This window comes from Thamnophis elegans, chromosome 1 (genome assembly GCF_009769535.1).
Source record: "Thamnophis elegans isolate rThaEle1 chromosome 1, rThaEle1.pri, whole genome shotgun sequence".
NCBI classification, from domain to species: Eukaryota; Metazoa; Chordata; class Lepidosauria; order Squamata; family Colubridae; genus Thamnophis; species Thamnophis elegans.
In genome coordinates, this window is record NC_045541.1 from 54,377,616 (window position 1) to 54,402,198 (window position 24,583).

General features: G+C 46.5%; 1 protein-coding gene across 1 annotated transcript in view; it reads right to left on the reverse strand.

Annotated features, from left to right (window-relative positions):
* Positions 1-24,583, reverse strand: part of SLC49A4 (solute carrier family 49 member 4) — a 101,238-nt gene that overhangs the window by 49,544 nt on the left and 27,111 nt on the right. The window contains exons 3-4 of the mRNA XM_032216060.1: positions 7,182-7,450; positions 4,201-4,330 (exon numbers count right to left, since the gene is read on the reverse strand). Coding sequence (XP_032071951.1) covers positions 4,201-4,330; positions 7,182-7,450 — 399 coding nt within the window. The remainder of the gene's footprint in view (positions 1-4,200; positions 4,331-7,181; positions 7,451-24,583) is intronic.

The window sequence follows — 24,583 nt, forward strand, 5'->3', positions numbered from 1 at the left end:
TCCCCTCTCAGAACATCAATTCTACTCACTCAAAATATCCATATGGTAAACCTGTCTGCTGAAAAGACTAGGCCAGCTGAATACTGTCACTAAGACAAGTCAAACTAACTCGGGGAAAAATACTGTTAAGCATTGGGATGGAACAGAATCTTTGCATGGTCCTAGCAGAAGTGCTTAAAAAGATGGAGTAACTGGCAGTAACATTCTCATTCAAAATTAACCCCTGGATTAAATATCTGACCTGGCATTAAAACAAGTGTTAGGCTAGATAGTACTACTTCCCGTCATCTAACTTTATTGCTCTGATTGCAACATGAAAGTAGATGAAGCAAACCAGTGGCTGGCTTTTTTTTTTGTTCCTGTGTAAAAGTGAGGTGAAACATTGTGTTTGATTCAGATTATGTTGGTTTTCTGATTTACTAACATCAAAAGGAGATATTCATGTCAACCTGAGTCTAAACAAGAGGCTTTCTTCTGGGGCATAATTTGAGACTGGTGATGACTCTTTTGAATATGTTTCATTTCAAGATCTTCAGGGTACAGCTATTATGTGCAATAGGTTTATGACAATTGAATTTTCTGAAGCATAACTGGGTAAATTTTGATCTTCCTTCTAATAAAAACACATCCTCATTGCACTCTGTTAATTATATCTGTCTGCATCCATTATGGACAATATGTGGTGCACTGATAGTTCAATATGATTGATTATCTTCAATCAAAAATGTTTATGAGACAAGGAGAATTAGTGCAGTCAAATAGTATGATTCTAGAATACATGATGTGCACATAACAGCTACAATGCACGCCAACAAGTATAAAACCTTCTGCTGACTTACAATTTTAAAAAACAGTCCATAATTTATTTTTTTAATTTTGCTCCAGGAAAATTTTGGCATTCCTCCCCTCTACCTTTAATGTTTTATTAAATGTTTTATTAATGCTTAATAATGCAATACTTTTGTGTAAATTGCTTTATGAGATTCATCAAAAGTACAGTATGCATGGCCTACGGTAATTTGTTGTGGGCTGACATAGCAATAAAAATACCGTTTCTCATATTGACGTTACAAAGTTGCCATCAACGCTGATACTGTTTCATATTTTTCTATGAAGTGTTGAGAATACTGAACTAAAATGGGAGGGTTCAGGTTTGGATCAGGCACAATCTCCAGTCTAGGGGGGAATTCTTACTTCAGAGTTGTTGTGAAGTTTTTAAAAAAAGGAATAGAAGAATGCACATCACCTTGAAGTCCTGCAGGAAATATATTGAACAGTAGGAAGAACAGGACACCAAGCGAATTGCATTCAAAACAGATACACATGATCTTTATCACAGCAATAGCGCCTCCTAGCTTGTATTGGTACAAAATTTTTGCTAGCACCCTGGAATCTAAGACTGATGCACATAAACTTACATTATGTGGGAAATCAGTGGTTAAATATAAATACAAGATTTATTTATCATTATGTCCAAACTCGAATTTCTGGCTATCTGCTTCAAAACAAGCAAAGAATAAGAAGCCAAAAACAAATTTGGCATTGTATTCTGATTTTTAGTTGAGAATCTCAGACTGTAAACAAAAAAAAGTTGCAGAGATCCTAGGTTATTTTAATTGCTCCCAGTCATAAAAAGCCAATGGAGGCAATGAGTGCTATTTGTAAGTAATAATTCAGAATTCAAAGCAATTTCATTTTAAGTGTGAAACATATATACTGTTTATCCGTATACTTATGTGCTCTGGCTAAAATGAGTTTACATAGTATGATTAATTAAAAATGTGCTCCTTTATAAACCCCCTTCATCTGATCAATAATGCCTAGGTCTCCATTAAGTTTTCAGTGATCAGGAAGTTTCCAACAAATAATACTGCATGCGAATATATTCAGAAAATAATTACTGCTAATGGTACTAGGTAAAATACATCTGCTCTCAAAATAATGAAATCTGCAGTATATTATACTGCATTGAATACATATGTTGTGTTATCTGGTCAGGTAAAAGCAATTCCCCTAAGAGTGGATTACTTCTAAAGTACTGCTTGGGAGAAAAATATTAATGAAAGGTATCTGAAAGATAAGGTGAATAAAGAAATGAAAATAAAGTAGATTAGTGCGTGACTGTAAAACTCAAGTAGTTAAAAATGAATTAGACTCCTTTCATTAATCAAAGTCTCAAGAACCAGAAATGTGTACTATTTAATTCTCAATTATTTAATTATTATTAAAAGGTTAGTATTTTTTTTAATAATCCACTCTTTTAACTTTACAGGAAATTCAGATTCTGTGTCACGAATCAGAAGTCCTTTTTACTTTCATAGTTCTCAAGTAATCATTCAGTACACATTTTATACTCTACCTCCTGCTCTAGTTGTTATTCAGGTTTTTATTTGACAGCAACATTTTTACAACACAGCTTAGTGACAGACAGGATGCAGGTTCTCAGATGACAATATGGGTAAGATTGCCAAATGTCCTAAATAGAATTGCCACTTTCTTTTTCAGCATCTTGGATGGGACACAATTTATATCAATCATCTCATTCTGTTTCCAATCACCAAAAAAGAACAAGTAAGCAAACAGATTGTTTCTTAATCAACCAAAATATTCAGTCCATGCAGTTTCTGTATCTACACTGCAAAAGTTCTTTGCAATAAATGTATCTAGACGTCCATTTCTGAGCTCTCAAAATATGCAAGTAGATGATGGAAACAGCAGAACTGAGAGAAATGCATGTAAATAGCAAACTAAAGTGACATTTTCAAATAGCAGAAATTAATTACCAATTAATGGCATCACTGAAAAAAGGTGGGGACTCATTACTGTAAGAATACAAAGAACAAAAACAACAAAGAAATCATCACCATTTATTACTGCTCGGTAATGAATTAATTTTCCTGAGAATTTGTTTTACAGAAAATAATTTCATAGTGGGTCTGCCATTCTCAATAGACAGATGCATTACCTGCTGTTTGGAAACATAATAAATGCACTGCCTATTTTATTTTCTCGTCACAGTTGGTTATTGATGTGAATTTCCCTTTTTTGGTCTTCAGCATTTATTAGATACCCTTGCCCATAACCACTTCAGGTTAATACTTACCATAAGAAATACTATACTACATACTAATTAAATGAGATTCCATAATTTCAAAATTTAAGAAAATCTGGCAGAACACTACATTAAAGCGTAAATTAATAAAAAGAAGCAGAAACTGTATTGACTTTCTATCTAAGTTAGCTATCATATACCAGTGACGAGCTTTATGGCTGGTGAGGCAAAGCCCTGGCGCGGCTTTCCAAAAGCCCCACTGAAGCCCCGCCGCTGTGTCCGCCATACAGGCAGGATGCGTCCCGCTCTATAGTGGACACAGTGCTGGGGCTTTGGTGGGGCTTTTGGAAAGGGCAGCACTCCGAACGCGGCATAAGCTGCGGCCAGGGCAGAGGGGAAAGCGGCAGCAGCGGAGGAATTGGCAGCGAGGGCCAATGAAGCTCCCCCAAGCGCCTTTGCTGCAGACCCGGGTCTTGGCGGCTCCCGCGATGCAAAGTGCCCCGCCGGACAATTATTTGGAATACATTCTAACATCTTATCATTTTCCATAGCCATAGCTGTATGAATACTTTGAGAATCATTCTCTGCAAATATTAATTTAAACTAAAATAGATATTGATATATAAAAAAACTTGTAAAACTAATATTTCAGTACAAATTTAAATGTATATTAAATGTTAGCTAGTTAAAGATATTGCAGGTTAATGGGGAAATAAGAGACCTCTAAGTCTTCTGATGGTTCTGCTCTTGGTGGCTCCCGTGATGCAAAGTGGAGAGTTGAACTTGCTCACACAGGAGCGTTTTACAAGCAAGGCTCCTGCTACTAGATTGCGCAGTCGCTCATGTGCAAGGCATGATTCATTGCTCCCAGATCAGGAGGCGGGAGAATCAGTGTGTCCTTTGCATACGAAATTTTTCGCTTTTTAACCCTTGCTTAACTTTTAAAAGGCGAAAAATTCCTTATGCAAAGGAGGCCACTAGTTCTCTCGCCTCCTCCTATAGTTAACACTAAGCAGACTCCAAGGCACTGTGACCTTGGCTTTAATTATTTTTAAAAAATTTTTAAAATTCTTTCCTTTTCCTGAGGAGATTGGTGAGGCCCCGCCTCCCCTGCCTCTAGTGACTGCACGTCCCTGTCATATACATACCTGAGCAGCCTACAAAAACTTCTTCCATAGCTGAGCCTCTGACTAGCTGCAGCCACGCTGGGTGGGAATGGAGGACGTGATGGGAAGTAAGCTAGCGCTGCAGAGAATATCACAGCCACAATGCCAAATTCTATGGGGACACAATTAAAGAAACCAGGAGGAAAATGGATTACAATAAGATACACATACATTGCTCAAAACTAATGCTACCAACTTGTTTTAAAATGCTATGGAATGAACAAAGAATATGATCTGGAAATCAGCTTACTAGATCCATGGAATGATCATACAAATATTGTCTGATTGCAATCATTGACAGTCTCATCACCTATCCTTTCAATAAACAATAGCAGTAACTGGCATTCATCACAGAAGTGAAATAAAATGACAAAGGTATACACTGAAGTCATTTACATAAATTTTAGTTTAAAAGAGTCAATATATTTACTTTAAGAATTAATAGCAAACTAAAGCTACAAATTCAAATAACAGAAAATTAATAATAAGTTTAATGGCGTAACAGTTAAGGGACTGAAATGAATGAGGAAATAAAAACACTTTAAGGGAAAGGAAATATAGGAGACTTCCATGAGTTTTTCCTGAAAGAAAACTGCAGTTACTCTATGCAAATCAACACTGAGCTATATTTTCATCATACTATTGAATGTAGAGAAAGTTAAGCTGCAACAAGACTGTCATACTCTAATTTCAAATGAAAGGGATGAGCAACATATACCAGCCAGCAGAAATAAACAGTACAGCAAATCTTTTGATTGGTCAAACCCTTGGTTTAGCAGACTCAAAATTCAAAAACAAAATCTGCTATATATGTTGTACAAAAATAAAATATTCAATTCTTAAAATCCTATTCCCATTTTATGAATGCATAGAATATGTAAGATGCACAAAAACCCATTTGGATTTAACAGACATTCTGCCTTAACAGAACCCCTTCCCTCACTATTAGGTGTTTAATCTCTGTTAAATTGAAAATCTATTGGATTATGTAAAGAAAATGAACTTTTGAACACGAATAAATAATAAAAGAAACCTTCACAGAGAATTCATAGAAACAGATAATGAGTCTACTGGAATACATCAGTGTGCATATAATTTGATTTTCTAAAGATAAAGGTACAAACCATCTGGATGCTTCAGAGAAATGTTTAAGTGTCCAGATGTTCTTGAATTCAACTTCCATTGACCATGCTGTGCTGGGAATTGTAGTTCAGCAATATCTGGAAGGCTACTTCACTCTTACTTCAAATGAAATCTATGTAACAGAAAACCGACTACAGAAATATTTCTCTTTTCTTTAACGTAGCCAGGAATGGAAGCTATATCGACCTGTTTATTTTAGAGAAGAGTTGAAGCCTTTACTCATCTTCCATGAGATCTCCAATGAAGCTTCTCTAATCCAAAACTCTAACCCAAACTTCAACTCCTGTTTTTATCTATATTTACACCCATCAGATGCATTTACAATGCAAATTAATAACTGGACCTTTACACTTGAAGAACGTTGAAGTGGAGTATCTACAATAGGGGCAATCTCTACTGCTTTGAAACTTCCTTAAGTAGGAAAATTTGGGACAATTGAGACCAAAAATACATCTCTAACATGTGTTCCACCTCAAGATACCTCAGAATATGACATTGCTACTGGAACCAAGTGACATCAATGAATTGTGTAGGTGTGAGTATATCTTTGAGTCAATGTTGACTTGGCAACTGCTGGGACTAGTACCTATAGTTTTCTTGGCAAAATTTTTGGAAGTGATTTGACTTCCTAGGGCTGTGATGGCAAACCTATGGCACATGTGCCTCAATGGCACACGGAGCCATGTCGCCTGACAAGCCCGATGTCACCTGTTCCTCTTCCGGATTTCTGGCACGCATGCATGTGCAACAATCAGCTGACCTTCAAGCATGTGGCAGTGCTGGAAACTGGAAAAGTTGGTTTTCCATTTTCCAGCATAAGCATGTGTGCCAGCCAGCTGATCGTTGCATGTGCATGCATGACAGTAACCAGAAGACTAGCTGACAGGCGCACATCAGAAACCGGTAGTTCATTTTCCAGTGCGCACATGCTCCCTGGGCAGCTCCTCTTCCAGGTTTGTAGCCAACAAGCGTGCACATTCCCTTTTTGGCTGTGCAGAAAAGGTTTGTCAGCACTGTCCTAGGGCTTAGAGAATGATTTGTTCAAAGATGCTGCTGGCTTTGTGCCTAAATTGAACTAGAAGTCATAAACTCCTGGTTTCTGTCCTCGTGGCTTAACTATTATGCCAAACTTGCTGTCCATCAATGGCTACAGGATATATATTCTGGCTTTAATTCCCAAATGGCCTTCCTTGGGTCATACAGAGAAAAACAGGGAAGGATATGGACCATAGCCTAAACTTGTTTCCACTGCTATTTTAAACTGTGGAATTAGTCTATCTAGTTATTGTCAACCAAAATTTCATATTTAAGCTTGTGTGATACATGAAAAAGCTAATTAGAAATCTAACTTTTCATTTTAGACACATTTTAAATTAGTTGTAAATATTGTGTAGCCTATGAATGATTTCATGTACTTGCTCTGCACATATTAACTAGTTACAATTCATGTTTACACAAAGCTTGGTTGTGGTACATTTTATATGAGGGCTGTATTTTATTGATGTCTGAAAAGCAGAACTGGCAGCATAATACCAAAAAAAGAATAGGAGTGTCAATTCTATTTTAATACAAACACATACTAGTGGAAAAATGTTTGACATGTGAATTGAATAGGTAGGGTTGGTGACATTCAAGAAGATAACATTTATGACTAATACACAAAACTAGGGTTTGGTATTTTAATATAAAAAGCAAGTAATTTTATTATCTCTATTCTTGTAGCAAGAGACATTTTTTGGCAGATAAATCACTAGAGGGCAGTAGCAAACCCATAACAGATATACATAATGTAGTAAAGTATAAAATTATTTATTAGATACCTGCAAACAATACAGCCTCAATGCGGTCCTTTATGTATTCAGGACTATTTCCAAACACTGGTGGATCTGCTGATGTGCTATTTGGCCCTGGAACTACCAAAGGTCCTACTAAAAATGCACATGCTCCACCGAGGTAACTGATCAATGATGCAATAGCTGTGGCAGTGGCACGTTCATCTGGTGAAAACCACGTAGTAGAAAGAAGTGGAGAAGCACTTGTTACAGTTGGGCCTGCCAATCCATTTAACAGCTGTCCTCCGTGTATTAGCCTGGAGACAAAGCAAAAGAGAGACATCCAGATTGAATTGCCACACAAACTCCTAACAGTGCTACAAAAATCTATAGGAAAACAGTTCAGTTGGCATCTTTATGCTGGGCTTAAATGAAGATTTGACACATGAGCTTCAAAGGGTGGTTTCAAATATTGGCATGAAGGCAAGGATTAAAGTCAGCAGCCTTTTCAGGAAGTATATGACATTATTTTGCTGATGTTGTAGGCACTAGCCATTAAAATAAAGCTTCCTCCTCTTCCTCTTTTGTATTATTAATCTTGTTAGGATCTCATGTGAGGACCCAGAATTTTCAATATTTGCTGTCAAGTGAATCATTTTACCTGCTCTCCAAGTACAGATTAGTATTCAGTAATTATATATTAGACTCTAACATAGAGAAACCTATTAATTAAGAAATAGCTTCAAAAAATGTCATTCACGTTGGGATAATAGAAAGAAGACTGGAACTATGTTGTTTATTCGAATAAGAATATCTACATCTGATGAATATGTGAGGCATAATCATTTTTAGCCATGTGTTAACTGTAATTTTTACTCACATGCATTAAACAAACAATTATGTAAAGCCAAAACAGTGTATACAGATTTCAAGACTTTGATGAAAACAAAGTAAATAGCAAATGCTAGTACAGAACACTGAAAAGCATCAGTTTTCATTATTTTTGCAATATTAGTAATAATGTTATGTAATACATTTTTGCAAAATACATAAAAGGAACCTGAAAAATGGGGAGGGGGAAATTGCATCACACTCTTGTTTTTAAAAGTAAAAAAGAGAAGCAATCAATAAAGAACAAAAGAATTCAAGAAATTTGCAAAACTTCCAGACCAAGAAACCTCGAACCAATGAAATGGATTAAACTATGTAACTGCTTAGTCTCATAATCATCTTGTTGGGGTCTGAATGCAGTAATGTGCTCTTTCTCTCCGTATCTCTCTGTCTCTGTCTCTCTTTCACTGTTCCCCTTCCCCCCCTCTCTCTGTCTGTCTCTGTCTCTCTCTCCTGGTTGAAGATACTCCATTGCCTGAAGCAGAACACTAAAGGGATAGGAAAACCAACTGAAGCATCTAAAATGGAGGTTCTGTTGCTTCTGACATACAGCTCTCTTCATATCTCCAAGTATTCTTGCTGTGCATGTGCACACAGAAACAGACATACAAACAATCCCAGCACTACTGTAATTTAAACCAGTACCAAAAGTCCTTGACTTATGACCACAATTAATCTCAAACTTTGTTATTAAGCAAGATAGTTGTTAAGTGAATTTTGTCCCATGCTGTGCCCTTTCTTGCCATAGTTGCTAAGTGAGTCGCTGTAGTTAAGCTAGCAACATGGTTGTTAAGTGAAGCTGGCTTCCCTGTTGACTTTGCTTGTCAGGAGGTCACAAAAGGGGATCACATGACACCCTGGCACACTGCAACTGTGACAGGTATGAACCCGTTGCCAAGCATCCAAATTTTGATCACATAATCATGGGGATGCTGCAAACGGTCATAAGTGTGAAAAATGGTCATAAGTCACTTTTTCAGTGCCATTGTAACTTCAACAGTCTGTAAAAAAGGGTTGTACATTAGGACTACCTGCATTGCATACAGCAATACTGCTCTTCCAATTTCATAAAGGTCCTGATTTTTTTTTTTAAGAATTATGTGATGAGACTTCAAAATAATTTGAGTAGGAGTTGATTCTAAGAAGTAGCAGCTCAGTGCAAGAAGGCTTACAACGTCAGCTGGCCATTCTGACATGTGGAAAAACTAAGCTCTGGGTGCAGGATCAGACCAAGGTCATAGAAGCATGACTTCCAATCAAACTGTTCAAATAATTAGCTATGGGTTTTGAATAATGTGATGATCAGTTACTCTCTAGTAAAATCTTATTCATTTATCAATTGAAGATGGGAGTCCATTTATACCAGTAACCTCAAGCAAGGAAGAAGTAATGCTGGGGATTGGATAAGCTTAGCACAGAGTGGAAGAGATTCAATTTACAGCTATTTCTTTTCCAGGTTCTTTCCATAAACAGAGAATTTTGCATTATACCTACCATTACACCTCTTCCTTTTTTACTGCTTTTTATGCATTCCAAATGTTTCATATTTGTGGGATAGACACTGTGAAATATACTGTCTAGATAAAATCTCTCTACCATGCATTTGAATCAATTTCACTGATTTGTGAACTCTGAATTAAACTGCTTTCTGCTTGGGGGTAAGATCACTTACCTTATCTTCTTAGAGACAAAATGAAAGAAGTTATTCAAAATATAGCTTTACACACATAGCAATCTATTACTAATGGGAGAGCCAAATTTGCTGTGGCTAATATAACTGACAGAAATATGAATCCAACAGGACCTGTACACATTTTGCCATCTGCGCCTTCTTTTCACTGTAGCTGATTTCATCCTGAAAAGGTTATCATAAGTTTTTCATATAGTCTATCACCCACTGCAAAAACTGCTTTATGGTTAAAAATATTGATTACGGTTATTCCTCCTCCCCTTGTTTATGTTGTCCAGAAGGAGCAAAAAAGCAACTGCATTTTTCTTCACATCTCACACTGCAATTTAAGTTTGAGTCGGTAATGTTAAATGCCTTTTATATGAAAGATGAAGATTGAAAGAAAATTTTGTTCTCTATCTGCCCCAAAAGGAAGAAAAAGACCATTGGCTTATCTGAAGGGTCCTTCTCTGTGCACCGCGGGAGAGTCCAAGCATGGGTTATTTCAGTCTGCTTGCCCTGGACTGAGAAGTCTTTTCCCCGGCCACGCCTCCTTGCGTGGCTACGTTCTCCAGAAAAAATAGAATAGTCTAGTCCGTGAGGATGTCATAAGAAGATCAAGTTCAAGTCAGTAGACAATGTCACCACGTATCCCGGGACAATTGGGCGGGTTGGACTTTCCTGCGGTGCACAGAGAAGGACCCTTCAGGTAAGCCAATGGTCTTTCTCCTGTGCACCGCTTGGAGAGTCCAAGCATGGGACATACCCAAGTTACTGTCCATCGGGGCGGGCAGAGAGATGGTCCCGGGAACCGTTCACAGGAACAACCGCCTGGAGTACTCTCCTGCCGAAGGCCGCCTCAGCCGAGGCAAAAACATCATGTTTGTAATGTCTGACAAAAGGAGAAGGTGAAGACCACGTGGCCGCCCGACAGATCTCCTCAATCGAAACCTGGGTGGTCCAGGCTGCCGAGGTGGCGGTGCTCCTCGTAGAGTGGGCAGTGATGTTACGTGGAACCGCCCAAGCCTGGCCTTCGTAGGCGGAGGCGATGCAAGCCCTCAGCCATCTTCCCACGGTAGTGGAACTGACCTTCTTGCCCAGAGAACCAGGCTGGAAAGATATGAACAAGGCCTCAGTCTGAGATTCGGTGTAGGTAGACCTTCAGGACTCGCCAAACGTCCAGTGTGTGCCAAGAGCGTTCACGCGTATGGGAAGGGCACGGGCAGAAACTCGGCAAGATGACTTCTTGCACTCTATGAAAGCGGGTGTTAACCTTCGGGATGAAGGATGGATCGAGTCACAAGACGACCCTGTCGGGATGAACAATGCAAAGGTCCTGACGAACCAACAAGGCCACCAACTTGGAGATACGGTGGGCAGAGGTGATGGCTATCAGGAAAGCCGTCTTCAGCGTGAGGTGCCGAAGAGAAATGGAATGCAGAGGCTCGAAAGGTGGAGCGCTGAGTGCCTGGAGCACCACGGACAACTGCCAGGTGGGGTAATGATGGATGATGGGCGGACATAGCTTTGAGGCGCCTTTCAGGAAACCACGTACCCTGGGGACCTTGCTGAGAGACAAGGAAGGATCCCCGGCCCAGACAGTAGACAGGGCCGCCACCTGGCATCGCAGCATATTGGGGGACAACCCCTTCTCAAGGCCCCCTTGCAAGAAGTCCAAAACGCGGCACACAGGCGCAGTAACAGGATCCAAAAAACGGTCCTCACACCATCTGGCGAAGGAGGCCCATGTGGCGTTGTAAATTCTCGTCGTGGAGGGACACCGAGCAGCTTGTATGGTGCGTACCACCTCCTCTGAGAGACCTTTGTTCCTCAGCAGGTCCCCCTCAAGTGCCAGACGGCCAACTGCAACCACTGGGGATCTGGATGGACAACGACCCCCTGGCGGAAGGAGACCTGACTCAGAGGAATCTGCCACGGAGGGGACACCGACAGGCTGACCAGGTCGGCAAACCACGATCTCCGGGGCCAATGAGGAGCCACAAGAATCACCTCCGCCTCCTCCGCAATGATCTTGGATAGGACTTGTGGCAGGAGAGGAAGCGGAGGGAAGGCGTAGAGCAGACCCCGGGGCCAGCGGCACCGCAAAGCGTCCGTTCCTTCCGCCCCCGGGGTTGGGAATCGGGAAAGGAATCTCTCCAGTTGGGCGTTCTCCCTGGTGGCGAAGAGGTCCATCAGGGGCAGACCAAACTTGTATGTCAGGCGGCGGAAGAGGGCCAGGTCGAGTTGCCACTTGGCAGGGTCAATAGTAGTCCTGCTCAGTCAGTCCGCGCGAGTGTTGTCGATGTGATGTGATCGGAGCGGATGGACTCCGGGTGGCGCTCCGCCCAGCAGCCCAGTGCTTCCGCTTCCGCCATAAGTCACTTCGATCTGGTGCCAGCCTGGCGGTTGATGTGTGCCTTGGTGGCCACATTGTCCATCATCAGGAGGATGTGACGTCGACGAACCGACAGATGGAAGTGACGAAGGGCCAACCTCGCCGCCCTTAGCTCTAGAAGGTTGATGCTGCAGCGTGATTCCGACACGGACCATTTGCCTTGTACCACGAGTTGGCCCAGATGCGCTCCCCAGCCGGAGAGACTGGCGTCGGTGGTGACGACCATCCTGTCGGGCTCCCTGAAGATGTGTCCTTTGAGGATCGCAGGCGACATCCACCATCAGAGAGACCTCTTCATGGTCGGAGGAACGGTAATCAGCATGCTTGAGTTGCTCCTGTTGGCCCTCTGGTGGGGCAGAAGTAGCCACTGCAGAGCCCTTGAGTGGAGCCTGGCCCAGGGAACAATCGACAGGCACGAAATCATCTTCCCCAGCAACTGCGACAAGAGAACACCTGAGCCTGCCTTGCACGGATCACTCTGTGTGTCAAGGACCTTAGAGCCTCTACTCTGTCTTGGGATAGGAACACCCTGCATGAAGAGGAATCTATCACCGCCCCCAGGTGGTTGATTCTGGTGGAAGGAGTAAGGTGGCTTTTCTCCAAGTTGAGAGAGAAGCCGTGGTTCCTGAGGGTCCTCATGGTGATGCGCAGATCCCGCATGGCCTGCAGCCTGGACGACGACTGAATGAGGATGTCATCCAGGTAGCACTGGAGCCATATGGGCCTGCGCCGGAGGTGGGCAGCCACTACCGCCAGGTCCTTTGTGAAGGTCCTAGGAGCCGACGACAGGCCGAATGGAAGGGCCCTGTATTGGAAATGTTGGCCGGCATAAAAGAAGCGCAGGAACCTCCTGTGCTGTGGACGGATGGAAATATGGAGATACGCCTCCTTTAGATTGATAGAAGTCAGGAAGTCTCCCTGGCGGATCCCCGCCAGGATGGACTGGAGGGACTGCATCTTGAACCTCCAGTAGGCAATGAACCGGTTGAGATTCTTGAGGTCCAAGATGGCCCTCCACCCCCCCCCCAAGCTCTTGGGCAACAGGAAGAGGATGGAATAATAACCCCTCCCCTCCTGCCCAGGGGGCACCTGCTCTATGGCGTTTATCTCCAGGAGGTGAAGGACCTCCTGGTCCATCCGCTCCCTTTTCACGGGGCAGGAGGGAGTGGGGCACCTGATGAAGTTCCTGGGGGGAGGGGAAAGAAACTCCAGTGAGAGGCCCTCTCTGATGGTCTGAAGCACCCAGGCATCCTCCGCCGTCTGGGCCCAATGGGAGGCGAACAACTGGAGTCGACCCCCAATGGGAGACGACATCGGGGAGTCACTTGGACTTGTGAAAGGGCCTATTGGAGGCCCCACCGTGGTTGAACTTACGGAACCCATATTGTTGCCTCCCACTGTCGCGAAAGGGAGACCTCTCCTGCACCCTCTCCCCTGACTGGCCCAAGGGTCTGTTGGAAGGATTAAAGGCGGCAGACGTGGAGGGCTCGGAGGCACGAAAGGACTGCCTTCTACGATAGTGGGAGGATTTGCGGTCCTACTTCTTGGAAGTAGAGGGCAAGACCTTCCTCTTGTCTTTGGACTCTATGAGGAAGGGGTCCAACACCTCCCCAAACAGCTTGGCACCCTTGAAGGGCGCCGCGGCCAGATTCCATTTGTGTTTTTGATCTGCCTGCCAGTGGCGGAGCCAAATGAGGTGGCGGGAGGTGACATTCGACGCTAGGGCCCTGAACGCAAACTTGGTGGCATTAAGCGAAGCATCTGCGGCATACTGGGCCGCCGCAACTGTCTTAGACACGTCCTGGTGAAGGCAAGCATCATCAACCAGGAGTTTGCGTTGGAGTTCTCGCAGCCAGATCATGACAGCTCTATTAAAAAATGAGGTGGAGGAGGCTGCTCTAATGGCCCAGGCCGCCGCAAGGTGGGTCTTGTGGCAGGCCTTCTCCGCCTTTTTGTCCTCTGCCTTGAGCCCTTTTAAGAGGTCCGTGGGGAGGGGCATGTTAGAGGTGAGAGCTGTGATAGGAGGGTCCACTTCTGGCAGGACCAAGAGGTCCTCCAGGGCGGGCTCCATTGTATACAGTTGTTTATCCACCCCACTGGGGGAGGATGAGGTGGCTGGCTGACTCCATTGACGTTGTATAAGGTCAAGGAAAAATTCGGGAATTGGCACCAACTGCTGGTGGGAAGGAGGAAGCTTAAACATGGCTGCATTGGGATTCACCGGAGCAGCCCTTGGAGGGGCTGGAGCTGGTGTGGGTTTAACCCCTTCTCCGGTAACCACCTTAACTTTTTGTAGGATTGACTTGAATAGGCTGGGCTTGAAAAGGCCCGAAAACGCCGGGGTGTCGGAAGTGAGGTCCTCATCATCTGACAACTGAAAGAGATCCTGGCAAGGGTCCTCAAGGGCAGAGGCCTCACTGACCACGGAGGACTCAAGAGGGGTGGCGCACACGCTTAAGCAGGGGAGGACCAGTCTGAGCGGACTGAGGGAGGCCTGAGGCCGGAAGATCGCGCTTCCGCATGGCAGCCTCGATGCCCTTCGCAATGGCCCGGGCCACCACCCCTTGCATGTGAGGGGATAACTCGGAATCAGAATCCGACCCCGAATCCATATCCAGATCAGCAGGCTCCCCTTGAAGAGGAAGGGAACCTGCAGAAGGGATAGATCCGGAAGGCCCCACAGGGTTCTGCCGCTGGTCATAGGACCAGGAAGGAGTAGGGGAAGAGGGAGCCAAGGATCTGCCAGGAGATAGTTCCTGCGACCCAACCTCCTCAGCCAACAAGACTGCGGGGTCTTGCCTGGAAGGGGGCAGGGCTGAGGATCCCCCAGGAGTAGAAGATGGGGGGATATCCTTCTCTGCCAGGCGCCTGGCCCTTTCAAACTACTTATCAAGGGCCCTCTGGCGCTTTTTGGCATCCCTAGCCTCAGCCAAAGAGGGGGTCTTAGGGTGTTTACCCTGGCTGACCACCCGAACCCTGCCTGAACCATCCTCCATAGCGGGGGAGTGAGCCTCGCTTGGAACCTGCGGGGGAGCCTGTCTATCAGTGAAGAAACCTGAAGTAGAGGGATCCATGGTGAATGATCACACAGGCAGATCAGGCAAGTTGGCAGGACAGGAAAGCTCTGACTGGCTACTCTGCAACAAAGGAACAAGAGGAAAATATAAGTTGAGGCAATCAATGATCCAAACCACAATAAACGTGAATACATGAGATAGAGAGTGCCAGAGACAGAGCAGAGAGGGTGGAGGCCAAGGAATCTGCTGTATAAAAGCAAGACCATATCGGGAAACAGAGGAATACCCAGGTCCTGCGAAGAAAAAAGAGGGGGAAATTTAAATCGCCAAACATGCAGGCCCCGGGCCTCTCTGTGCCAGGGCGCAGGCCATGGGCGGCACTGTTGCTAGCGCCACTTGGCGATCGATGAGGATGGCAGAGGGGCAGTTGAAGGATGGTTGAAAGCCCCCGCTGCACCCCCTGTTCACCCAGCGGCTGCCCGACAAGACGGAGCTGAAGCGGTGGGCCTGGGTCTAAAAGGGCATGAAACACCTTCACCCAAAATGGCCGCCGCAACAGTGTGGGAGGAAGAGAGGACAAGCGTGGAGCCAACGCGGCATAAACCACCAGTTTCGCTCACCTCCGCGGCAGGCTGAACCTTCCCTGGGGCCAGAGACGAAGAAACTGCAGCAAAAACAACAAAAAATGGCAAGCGCAGCCTCGCTGCATGTCCTAGAAGCCTCACCACCAATCGCCGCGCCTTTAAAAAGCAAGCGGCAGGCCTCCAAAGCCGGCTGCGAACACGTGGCCTGGAGAGCCCTCCCCCACTCACCCGTCTGCCTCCCAGCCTCCGAGAGGCTCAAAATGCAGCAATCCAGGCTGCTCAGGGACGAGGAAGAAAGAGGAAAGAAAGGCAAAGAATTCAAGGGAGGGAAAAAACCAGAATGGAGAGTCCAAGCCAAAGGGAAAAAAACCAAGTAGCTGGAGCTCACAGAATTCAATCCGTTCGGGCTGGACTGAGAATTTTTTCTGGAGAACGTAGCCACGCAAGGAGGCATGGCCAGGGAAAAGACTTCTCAGTCCAGGGCAAGCAGACTGAAATAACCCATGCTTGGACTCTCCAAGCGGTGCACAAGAGAAAAAACAGCATTTTTAAATATGGTCAAACTAAGAGTAGCATTTTGATCGATTCCTGTACCCTGGGCTCTGCTCTTAGGTTTGTATGTGAATTTTCCAATTTTCATTTAATTATTTTTAGATCTCAAGCAATGTGGGGAGTAGTGAGAGTTCAAGAATAGGGTTTTCATAATATGCTTGAAGGCAAAATCATGGAAGAAAATATGAGGCCGTTTGAACAGAGTTATGAAATAATCAATTATTTAACCTTTCCCTTGAGACAGAGGCTCTTATTTTATTTTAGTAAGTTTAGTATTCATACCAAAGGCCTTTATTTAGCATCCATTTTGCATTAACTTTACTTTTAGTATTAAACTGGGAAAGCAAGATTTGCTTCAAAGAGCTGAAGTGAACTGTGTATGAATACATCAAAACCTTTGAGCTACGTAAATCATCATTGTATTTCATCAAGTCCAAAGTCAATTTGTCAAGAGGCATGGGGTGGAGGCTAGGTAGTAATGACTGTGCTAACATTTACCTGTTAGCAATGCAGAGTTTTTATGTGCTGGCCTCTTAAAGGCAAGATGAAACATCTACTTATTTGTCTTTGGAACAGAAAAGGAAGAAAAAGGGCGTTGGTACTTACCTGATACGCCTCTTCTCATAGTGGGGGGAGGAGTATCCAGGATGGGTTTGACTTTGTCCTCTCGTGATTGGATTTAGTCAGATAAGCTCTTTGGGCTCCGCCCCCTGATACCGGGCATGCCCAGTTTTACTGACGAAGAGCTCTCTCCGACTCGTTGCATCATTCACTCCAGACTCTTGATTCAATTTTTTGCTTTTATTGTCTTCAACATCAATATTTAAATAACAACATAAACAATGAACATAACATTTAGTCGTACAAACATAGTCAGGGAGGGACTGGATACTCCTCCCCCCACTATGAGAAGAGGCGTATCAGGTAAGTACCAACGCCCTTTCTCCATAGTGAGGGGGGAGGAGTATCCAGGATGGGACGTACCAAAGCCTGCACGTCCCTAGGGAGGGAGACCCCAGATGCCCCCTGTCCCCCACTCAGGCCTATTGAGGCACGGGTCCTGCCCTGTGAACCGCCTGCAACACCCTGCGGCCGAATGAGGCCTCTGCTGAGGCAAAGGAGTCCAACTTATAGTTCCTAACAAAGGGAGAGGGGGAAGCCCACGTGGCTGCCCTGCAGATTTCGGCCAGGGATGCTTGCGTGGCCCAGGCCGTGGATGTGGCTGCACTCCACGTGGAGTGGGCTGTGATATGATTTGGTGTCTGTAACCCCTGTGATTGGTACGCAGTGGCAATGCAGGTTCGCAACCACCTGCCAATAGTGGTGGAAGTTACCTTATTGCCCAGGGATCCTGGTTGGAAGGAGACAAACAGGGCTTCGGATTTCCTGTTTGGCCTGGTTCTCCTGAGGTAAATCCTCAGAGCCCTCCTAACGTCCAGAGTGTGCCACTTCCTCTCCAATGGGTGAGAAGGGTCTGGACAAAAGTTGGGCAAAATCAGTTCCTGGGCTCGATGGAAGCAGGAGCACACCTTGGGAATGAAGGATGGATCCAGCCGTAACACCACCCTATCTTGGTGAAAGACACAGAGATCCTCCCTGGTGGACAGCGCCTGCAGTTCGGATATCCGCCTGGCGGAGGTGATGGCCACCAGGAATGCCACCTTCAGGGTCAGGAACTTAAGGGAAACTGTTTGTAATGGCTCAAACGGAGCGCCCGTTAGAGCGTCCAATACCCTGTGTAAATCCCAGGAAGGGTACCTGTGTACCGTAGGTGGTCTGAGTTTGGAGGCCCCCTTAAGGAATTGCCTGACCATGGGGTGGTGCGTCAGGCTCTGGCTTCTGCCACACAGGAGAACTGAGGAGATGGCTGAAACCTGTCTCCTAATTGTGTTAGGAGCTAACCCTCTATCCAGGCCCGTCTGGAGGAAGTCCAGAACCTGAGGCACCGTAGCCTGGATGGGGTTGAACCCCCGGGAGTTGCACCAAGAGTCAAAGGCCCGCCACGTGGAGCCATAGATGCGCTCTGTGGAGGGCCTGCGGGCAGCCTGGATAGTCCTTATCACCCTGGGGGAGAAGAGGTCTTTCCTCAGGATGCTCCGCTCAATCGCCAAGCGGTCAACTGGAGCCATTGAGGATCCGGGTGCTCCAGCGCCCCTGGCTGAGGGATATCCTCTCCTGGGGAATTCTCCAGGGCCTCTCCACCGACAGAGACTGGAGATCTGCAAACCAAGGCCTCTGGGGCCAATGCGGGGCCAACAGAACCACTTCCGCCCCCTCCTGAAGGATCTTCCGTATGACCCTGGGAATCAGGGGCAAGGGAGGAAAGGCATACAAAAGACCCCTGGGCCATGAGCTCCGCAGAGCGTCCGTCCCTTCCGCCCCCCGTGTCCGGTACCTGGAGAAGAACCTCGGGAGCTGAGTGTTGAGGGGAGTGGCGAACAAATCGACTTCCGGGCGCCCGAAGCACTCGGCCACCTCCTCGAATATCGCAGGCTGTAGCCTCCACTCTGAGTTGTCCACCTCGGCCCGGCTGAGCCAGTCGGCCCTGGTGTTGTCCACCCCCGCTATGTGTTCTGCCCTCAAAGACCGGAGGTTCCTTTCGGCCCACTGACCCAGACGTTTGGCCTCCTTCATGAGGGCCCTTGATCTTGTCCCCCCCTGTCTGTTTATGTGAGCCTTGGTGGTGATATTGTCTGTGAGGACTAATATGTGCTGTCCCCTGACCGAGTTCTGGAACCGTAACAGAGCCAGGCGGACCGCCCTGAGCTCCAACCAGTTTATGTTGTGAACCCCTTCCGCCTGTGTCCACTCTCCTTGCGCCATCTGAGCCAGCAGATGGGCACCCCACCCACTCAGACTGGCGTCCGTCGTTACCGTCAGGCGGTCTGGTGTCCAGAAGGTTTCGCCCTTCGTGATCGCTGGGGACATCCACCAAGTCAGGGAGCGGGAGACCTCTACCGGGAGAAGTACCTTGGTCTGTGAACAGCTCGTGCGCCTTCGCTGGAACGGTAAGAGGAACCATTGGAGATCTCTGGTGTGGAGGCGAGCCCATGGGACGATGCCAATGGCGGAGACCATGGTGCCTAGTAGTTTAGACAGAGTGGCTAGGGACACCTTGTGCTTCCTGGCTATCGAGGAGGCTAGCTGTCTAAGCGCTATCTGTCTGTCGGGCGACAGGAAGACCATGCCCGCCTGGGTGTCTATTCTGGCTCCTAGGTGAATCAGACTAGTAGAGGGGTGGAGGTGACTCTTGGCTAGGTTCACGGTAAACCCGTGGTCCCTCAGGACTGTCATGGTGACGTCTAGGTCTCGCAGAGCGCCCCTAAAGGAGGATGACTGCAGGAGCAGATCATCCAGGTAACATTGGATGCGCACCGGGACCTGTCTCAGGTGCGCTGCCAGCGCTGCCATTACCTTTGTGAATACCCTCGGGGCCGAAGACAGCCCGAAGGGGAGGGCCCGGTACTGATAGTGGTGTCCCATGTAGCAGAACCTGAGATACCTACGGTGATCCTGGGCAATGGGAATGTGCAGATAGGCCTCAGTGAGGTCTATAGAAGTGAGAAAGCCTCCTTGTCTAACCCCCTCCAAGATAGAGTGTAGGGAGTGCATCTTGAACCTCCTATAACGAATGGAATGGTTCAGGCGTTTCAAGTCAAGGATCGCTCTCCAGCCCCCCGAGGCCTTGGGGATGACAAACAGGATGGAATAGTGCCCCTGACCCTGTTGCTCTGGAGGCACTGGCTGGATCGCCCTGATCTCCAACAGGTGTTGGATGGCTTCCTGCATCAGCAGCCTCCGGGTCGGGTTCTTAGAAACCGGACATATCCGGAAGAAGCTCGGGGGACTGGAAAGAAATTCGAGTGAAAGGCCATGCCTGATGGTCTTCTGCACCCATCTGTCAGAGGAGGTGAGGTCCCAGCGGTCAGCGAAGTGCGCTAAGCACCCCCCAATGGGGAGAACGCTGGACCTAGCTTTAATATTTGTGGAAGGCGCGCCCCCCTCCGCCTCCTCCGCCCCCTCGAAAGGGCCGCTTCTGCTGCCTGCCTCTTTGCTGTCTGTCTGGGTACCTCTGTCTAGCAGGGAATCCCCCTTGATACTGCCTGCCTCCTGAGAAACCTGCCTCTGACCCCCTAAGGGAGTCCTGACCCCGAAAGAAGGAACCAGAGTCCTGACCCCGGGAGTAGGAGCGTCTGGGGTATGGAGTTGACCTGAAGCTGCCTTTCTTCTGGGCTGTGGCGAGGACCTTCCTCTTGTCCTTGTTCTCAACCAGGAACCGGTCCAGAGCCAAGCCAAAGAGGGAGTCCCCTGTGAAGGGGGCTGAAGCCAGGCGCCACTTGTGACGAACCTCCGCCTGCCACTGTCGAAGCCACAGCAGCCTGCGTGATGCCACCGACGATGCGATCGCCCTGGAAGCAAATCTGGCTGCAGCCAGGGTGGCATCCGATGAGAACTGGATGGCCGCTGCCAGCCTGTTGATGTCCTGATGTGACCGGGCATCTGCTATGGGGGTGCGTTGCTGTAGCTCCTGCAGCCACAGCAAGGAAGATCTGATGATGAAAGAGGCTGTGGTGGATGCTTTCACAGCCCAGGCCGCTGCTAGATGGCCCCTCTGCAAGATGAGGTCTGCCTTCTTGTCCTCCGCCTTCAAGGCATCCTCTGGCTCCCCAGGCATGTTGGTGGATGTATGAAGAGCCACGATTGGATCATCTATGGTGGGCTGTGCAAGTAGCTTAGCCAGCTCTTGGTCCACATTGAAGAACATCCTGTCTGAAGAGGAGGGTGAGGGGCCATTTGTAGGAGATGCCCATTGGCGCCTTATCAGGCCTAGGAAGGTCTTGGGCGTAGGAACAGTGTCTGCCTCGATGGCCTGCTCATCAAAGATGTTCTCTGCTGAGAAGCCCTGGCGTTGGGGTGTGGCCTCCACTGCTCTGTTGCCTAGCTTGACCGTTGCCTTGGCCTTGAAGAGCAGGGACTCAAACAGTGAGGGCTGGAACAACCCAGTGAATGTGGGTTTAGGAGGAGGCATGCCTTCATCCTCTGATAGCTTGAGTTCTCTGATCTCGCCTTCCTCACTTTCATTGTCACTGTCCTCCTGGGATGAATCTGAGGAGCTGTGAATCTCCTCCTCCTGGGCTTCTGGGAATTCAGGAGCCCTGGGGGTGGGGGGAAGGGGGGGGCCCTGAGGCTGTGGCTGTTGAAATGCTGCAGCCATGTATTGCTGAAAAGCCTGCATCATTAATTCCTGGAAGTTTGGGGCCCCTGTGGGAGGTGTTTGGTTGGGGCTGATACCCCCCTGAGCAGGGGGGGGGGGCTGCCCAAAAGGGGAAAGCCAGTAGGCAAGGCTGCCCCCACAGTAGGGGTGATAGGGGATTGCCACCCCTGAGTAGAGCCCCAAAGTCCCGAGGTGTCTATAGGGATCCTTGCTGGCAGGGCTGGATTCTCCCCTGAGCCTCCACTGGATAAGGGAGTGCCTGGATTTTCTCCCCCTTTGCCTGGGGCATCCTGATGGCTGGCTGCTTTGTTGCAAAGCCTCTCTAAAGCCTTATGCCTCCTCCGCTCGTATTTAGAAGGCTTGGAGGGCTTGTGACCCCTCCCTTCCTCTGGATCTGCCCTGGGGGAAAGGTGCTTTGTTTTGCATTTAGCCTTTCCTCTCCCCCCCCTCCTCGGGCAGTCTCTGGGGAAGCCACTGACCTGGGTGCTTGCTCTTCTGCCCCTCCGGTGGGGCTGCAGTCCATGTTTGCAGCTGCCTGGGATTCTCCTTCCTGGTAGCTGCAGGGCGCCGCCATCTTGGACCACGTGGGTCCTCCCGGCTTTAAAATGGCGCCGACCGGCTTGCAAAGGGGCACGAGATTTAAAAGTGCCTGAAGAGAGGCTTGAGCTCCTGAGAGCTAGCCACGTGCGCTCCCAGCCGGATTTTCTTCCTCCTGCCTCTCCTCCGATGCCGCTGTGGCAAGAAACAGCTTCTTCGGCTTCCTCACGATCCTCTGGCCACGTGGAGGCAGCACGGGCGCTCCAGGGCATTTGGAAGCCCTGGTTCGTTGCTCAACCCTTGAAGGGAGCAACGGAGCGCTCCAGCGACTTACAAGCCTCAGCGGTTAGGGCTGCCTGCTAGAGGCTTTTGCCCGTCCTCCTGCTGCCCGGCCCAGCTCCTCACTGAGTCTCTTCGGATGTCCTCAGTGGCCAGGGCAGCGTGCCGCCCCAGGGGGGCTAGTGGCAGTCCCAATCCTGCAGGAGGAGGCTGTGTGCGAAGCAGGGAGGCAAAACTCGACGGGTCCAAATGAGATTTTCCTTTAGATCCTAGTAAATTCTTGGAGCTTCAGAATGAGCAACTTCTCACGATCGGATTGAGTCAGAAAACTGGGCATGCCCGGTATCAGGGGGCGGAGCCCAAAGAGCTTATCTGACTCAATCCAATCACGAGAGGACAAAGTCAAACCCATCCTGGATACTCCTCCCCCCTCACTATGGAGAAATGGCTGAATCACCACATTTTTTATTTAAAAATCTAATAAAAATAGTGTACCAAATTAGCCAGGATGAGTAGATTATATTTGCTTTCTAAAATACAACAAATACATGTTGAAAAATCGGGATTTTCTAAAATTGTAACACTCAGAAACACCCAGACCCATAGTTTGCTCACTCATAGTAGACACATGGTAATTCCAGAATATTAGATTATTAATATCAATAATAATTATTAATTATTGCAAGATCTTTGAGTTGTTCAGACATGAAGGAATGTAGAAGAGGTGTTTGAGCTGAACTCCTTTGTGAATTTCAGAAAATAAATGGAACTAACACCACTCTCCATCGCATTCCCTCCCCACCCCCTTGAGAATGATAAACCAGCTTCTGTTTCAATGTAGCTCACTACTTGGGGACAAAATTATTTCCAAAGTTGCCCTTCAGAGGATTCAATTTGCCTTGCAAAGAAAATGTTTTCCATTGCATAATGAACAAATTTTGGTTTAAAAATGCTGGCTTGGCAGTACATTAAATTCAGTTGCTGTTTTCATTTGTTTGTTTGATTTAAGCACCGCCTGTCTCCAGTTTGACTATGGGCGGCTCAAGATATAATATAAAAAGAGAAAAATGAATATACAATCATATAGAAAATATTAAACAAGATGGCATATACCATATACCCTTTGTAATCGCATGCTGAAAGCCTGTGTGCATATGGGCGTACCCATAATGCAATGCGCTTATGACACCCCCCTGTGTTCCCCCACACGCTTGTGCGGCAGAGACCTGAAAACCAGCTGTGAGCACGTGTGCCATGGGTTCGCCATCACGGGCATATATAGTCAACCACACCAAAATATATCACACAGTCGAGTTCATACAATGGGGTTCGAACCACACTAGCTAGGGAGAAGAATCAGATTTTTTAACATCTTCTGGTACGCCATCTGGGTGAGAGTTTAATTGAAGGGACCTGAAGTGAGAGTTCATTTAGCTATTTTCACTTCTGTATGAACAAAGAAAACTCCAGGAATATGGCCTATACCAGTCAAAAATCCTTTTTTTAAACTTTGTGAACTTTGTTTCTTTTGCTATTAAATTGGATTAACTTGCCAATGTCACTCAGTGTATTTCTATGATTCAGGGTGGACTTGACCCTGGCTATTTCCATTGTCAATCCAACCCTTTAATCACCATACTAGATTGGATTAAAACCCAAGGAAGTAGAAAAACTAGAACTAAATTTGGAAACAATTCTTAAAACAAAGCTTTGTATGTTGAATAGTTTCACATTTTTTCTAAAAGAAAGGTCAATTCTGTCATTATATCCTTAGGAAAGAAATTTATGTTCTTTACCAAAACCTTTACTTTAATCTAATGAGCATTATAGGTATAGAACCATATATGCAATATGGTATCCAATATTAATTTACTACAGATAGCAACTATGATTTATTTATAGTCAAAATAAGACCAATCTTCATTCTCCTTAAAAGAATAAGATGGGTAATTTTTTTGCAAATGGAACATCTTCCCCTTCATTCATATATATCGTGTTTCCCCGAAAATAAGACAGGGTCGTATTTTCCTTTGACCCCCAAAATAAGCACCTGGCCTTATTTTCAGGGAGGTCTTATTATTTTTAAGGTACAGGAGATGGCAAGCGTAGTCACCTCATGGTTGCAATATTTTTGGGGAGGGCTTATTTTTGGGGAGCGCTTATTTTAGTGCATGCACTCCAAAGCCCAATTGGGCTTATTACCCGGGAGGTCTTATTTTGGGGGAAATAGGACACACACACACACACACAAACACGCATGCACACACACACACATACACACACACACACATATACACTTACTTGGGATTGA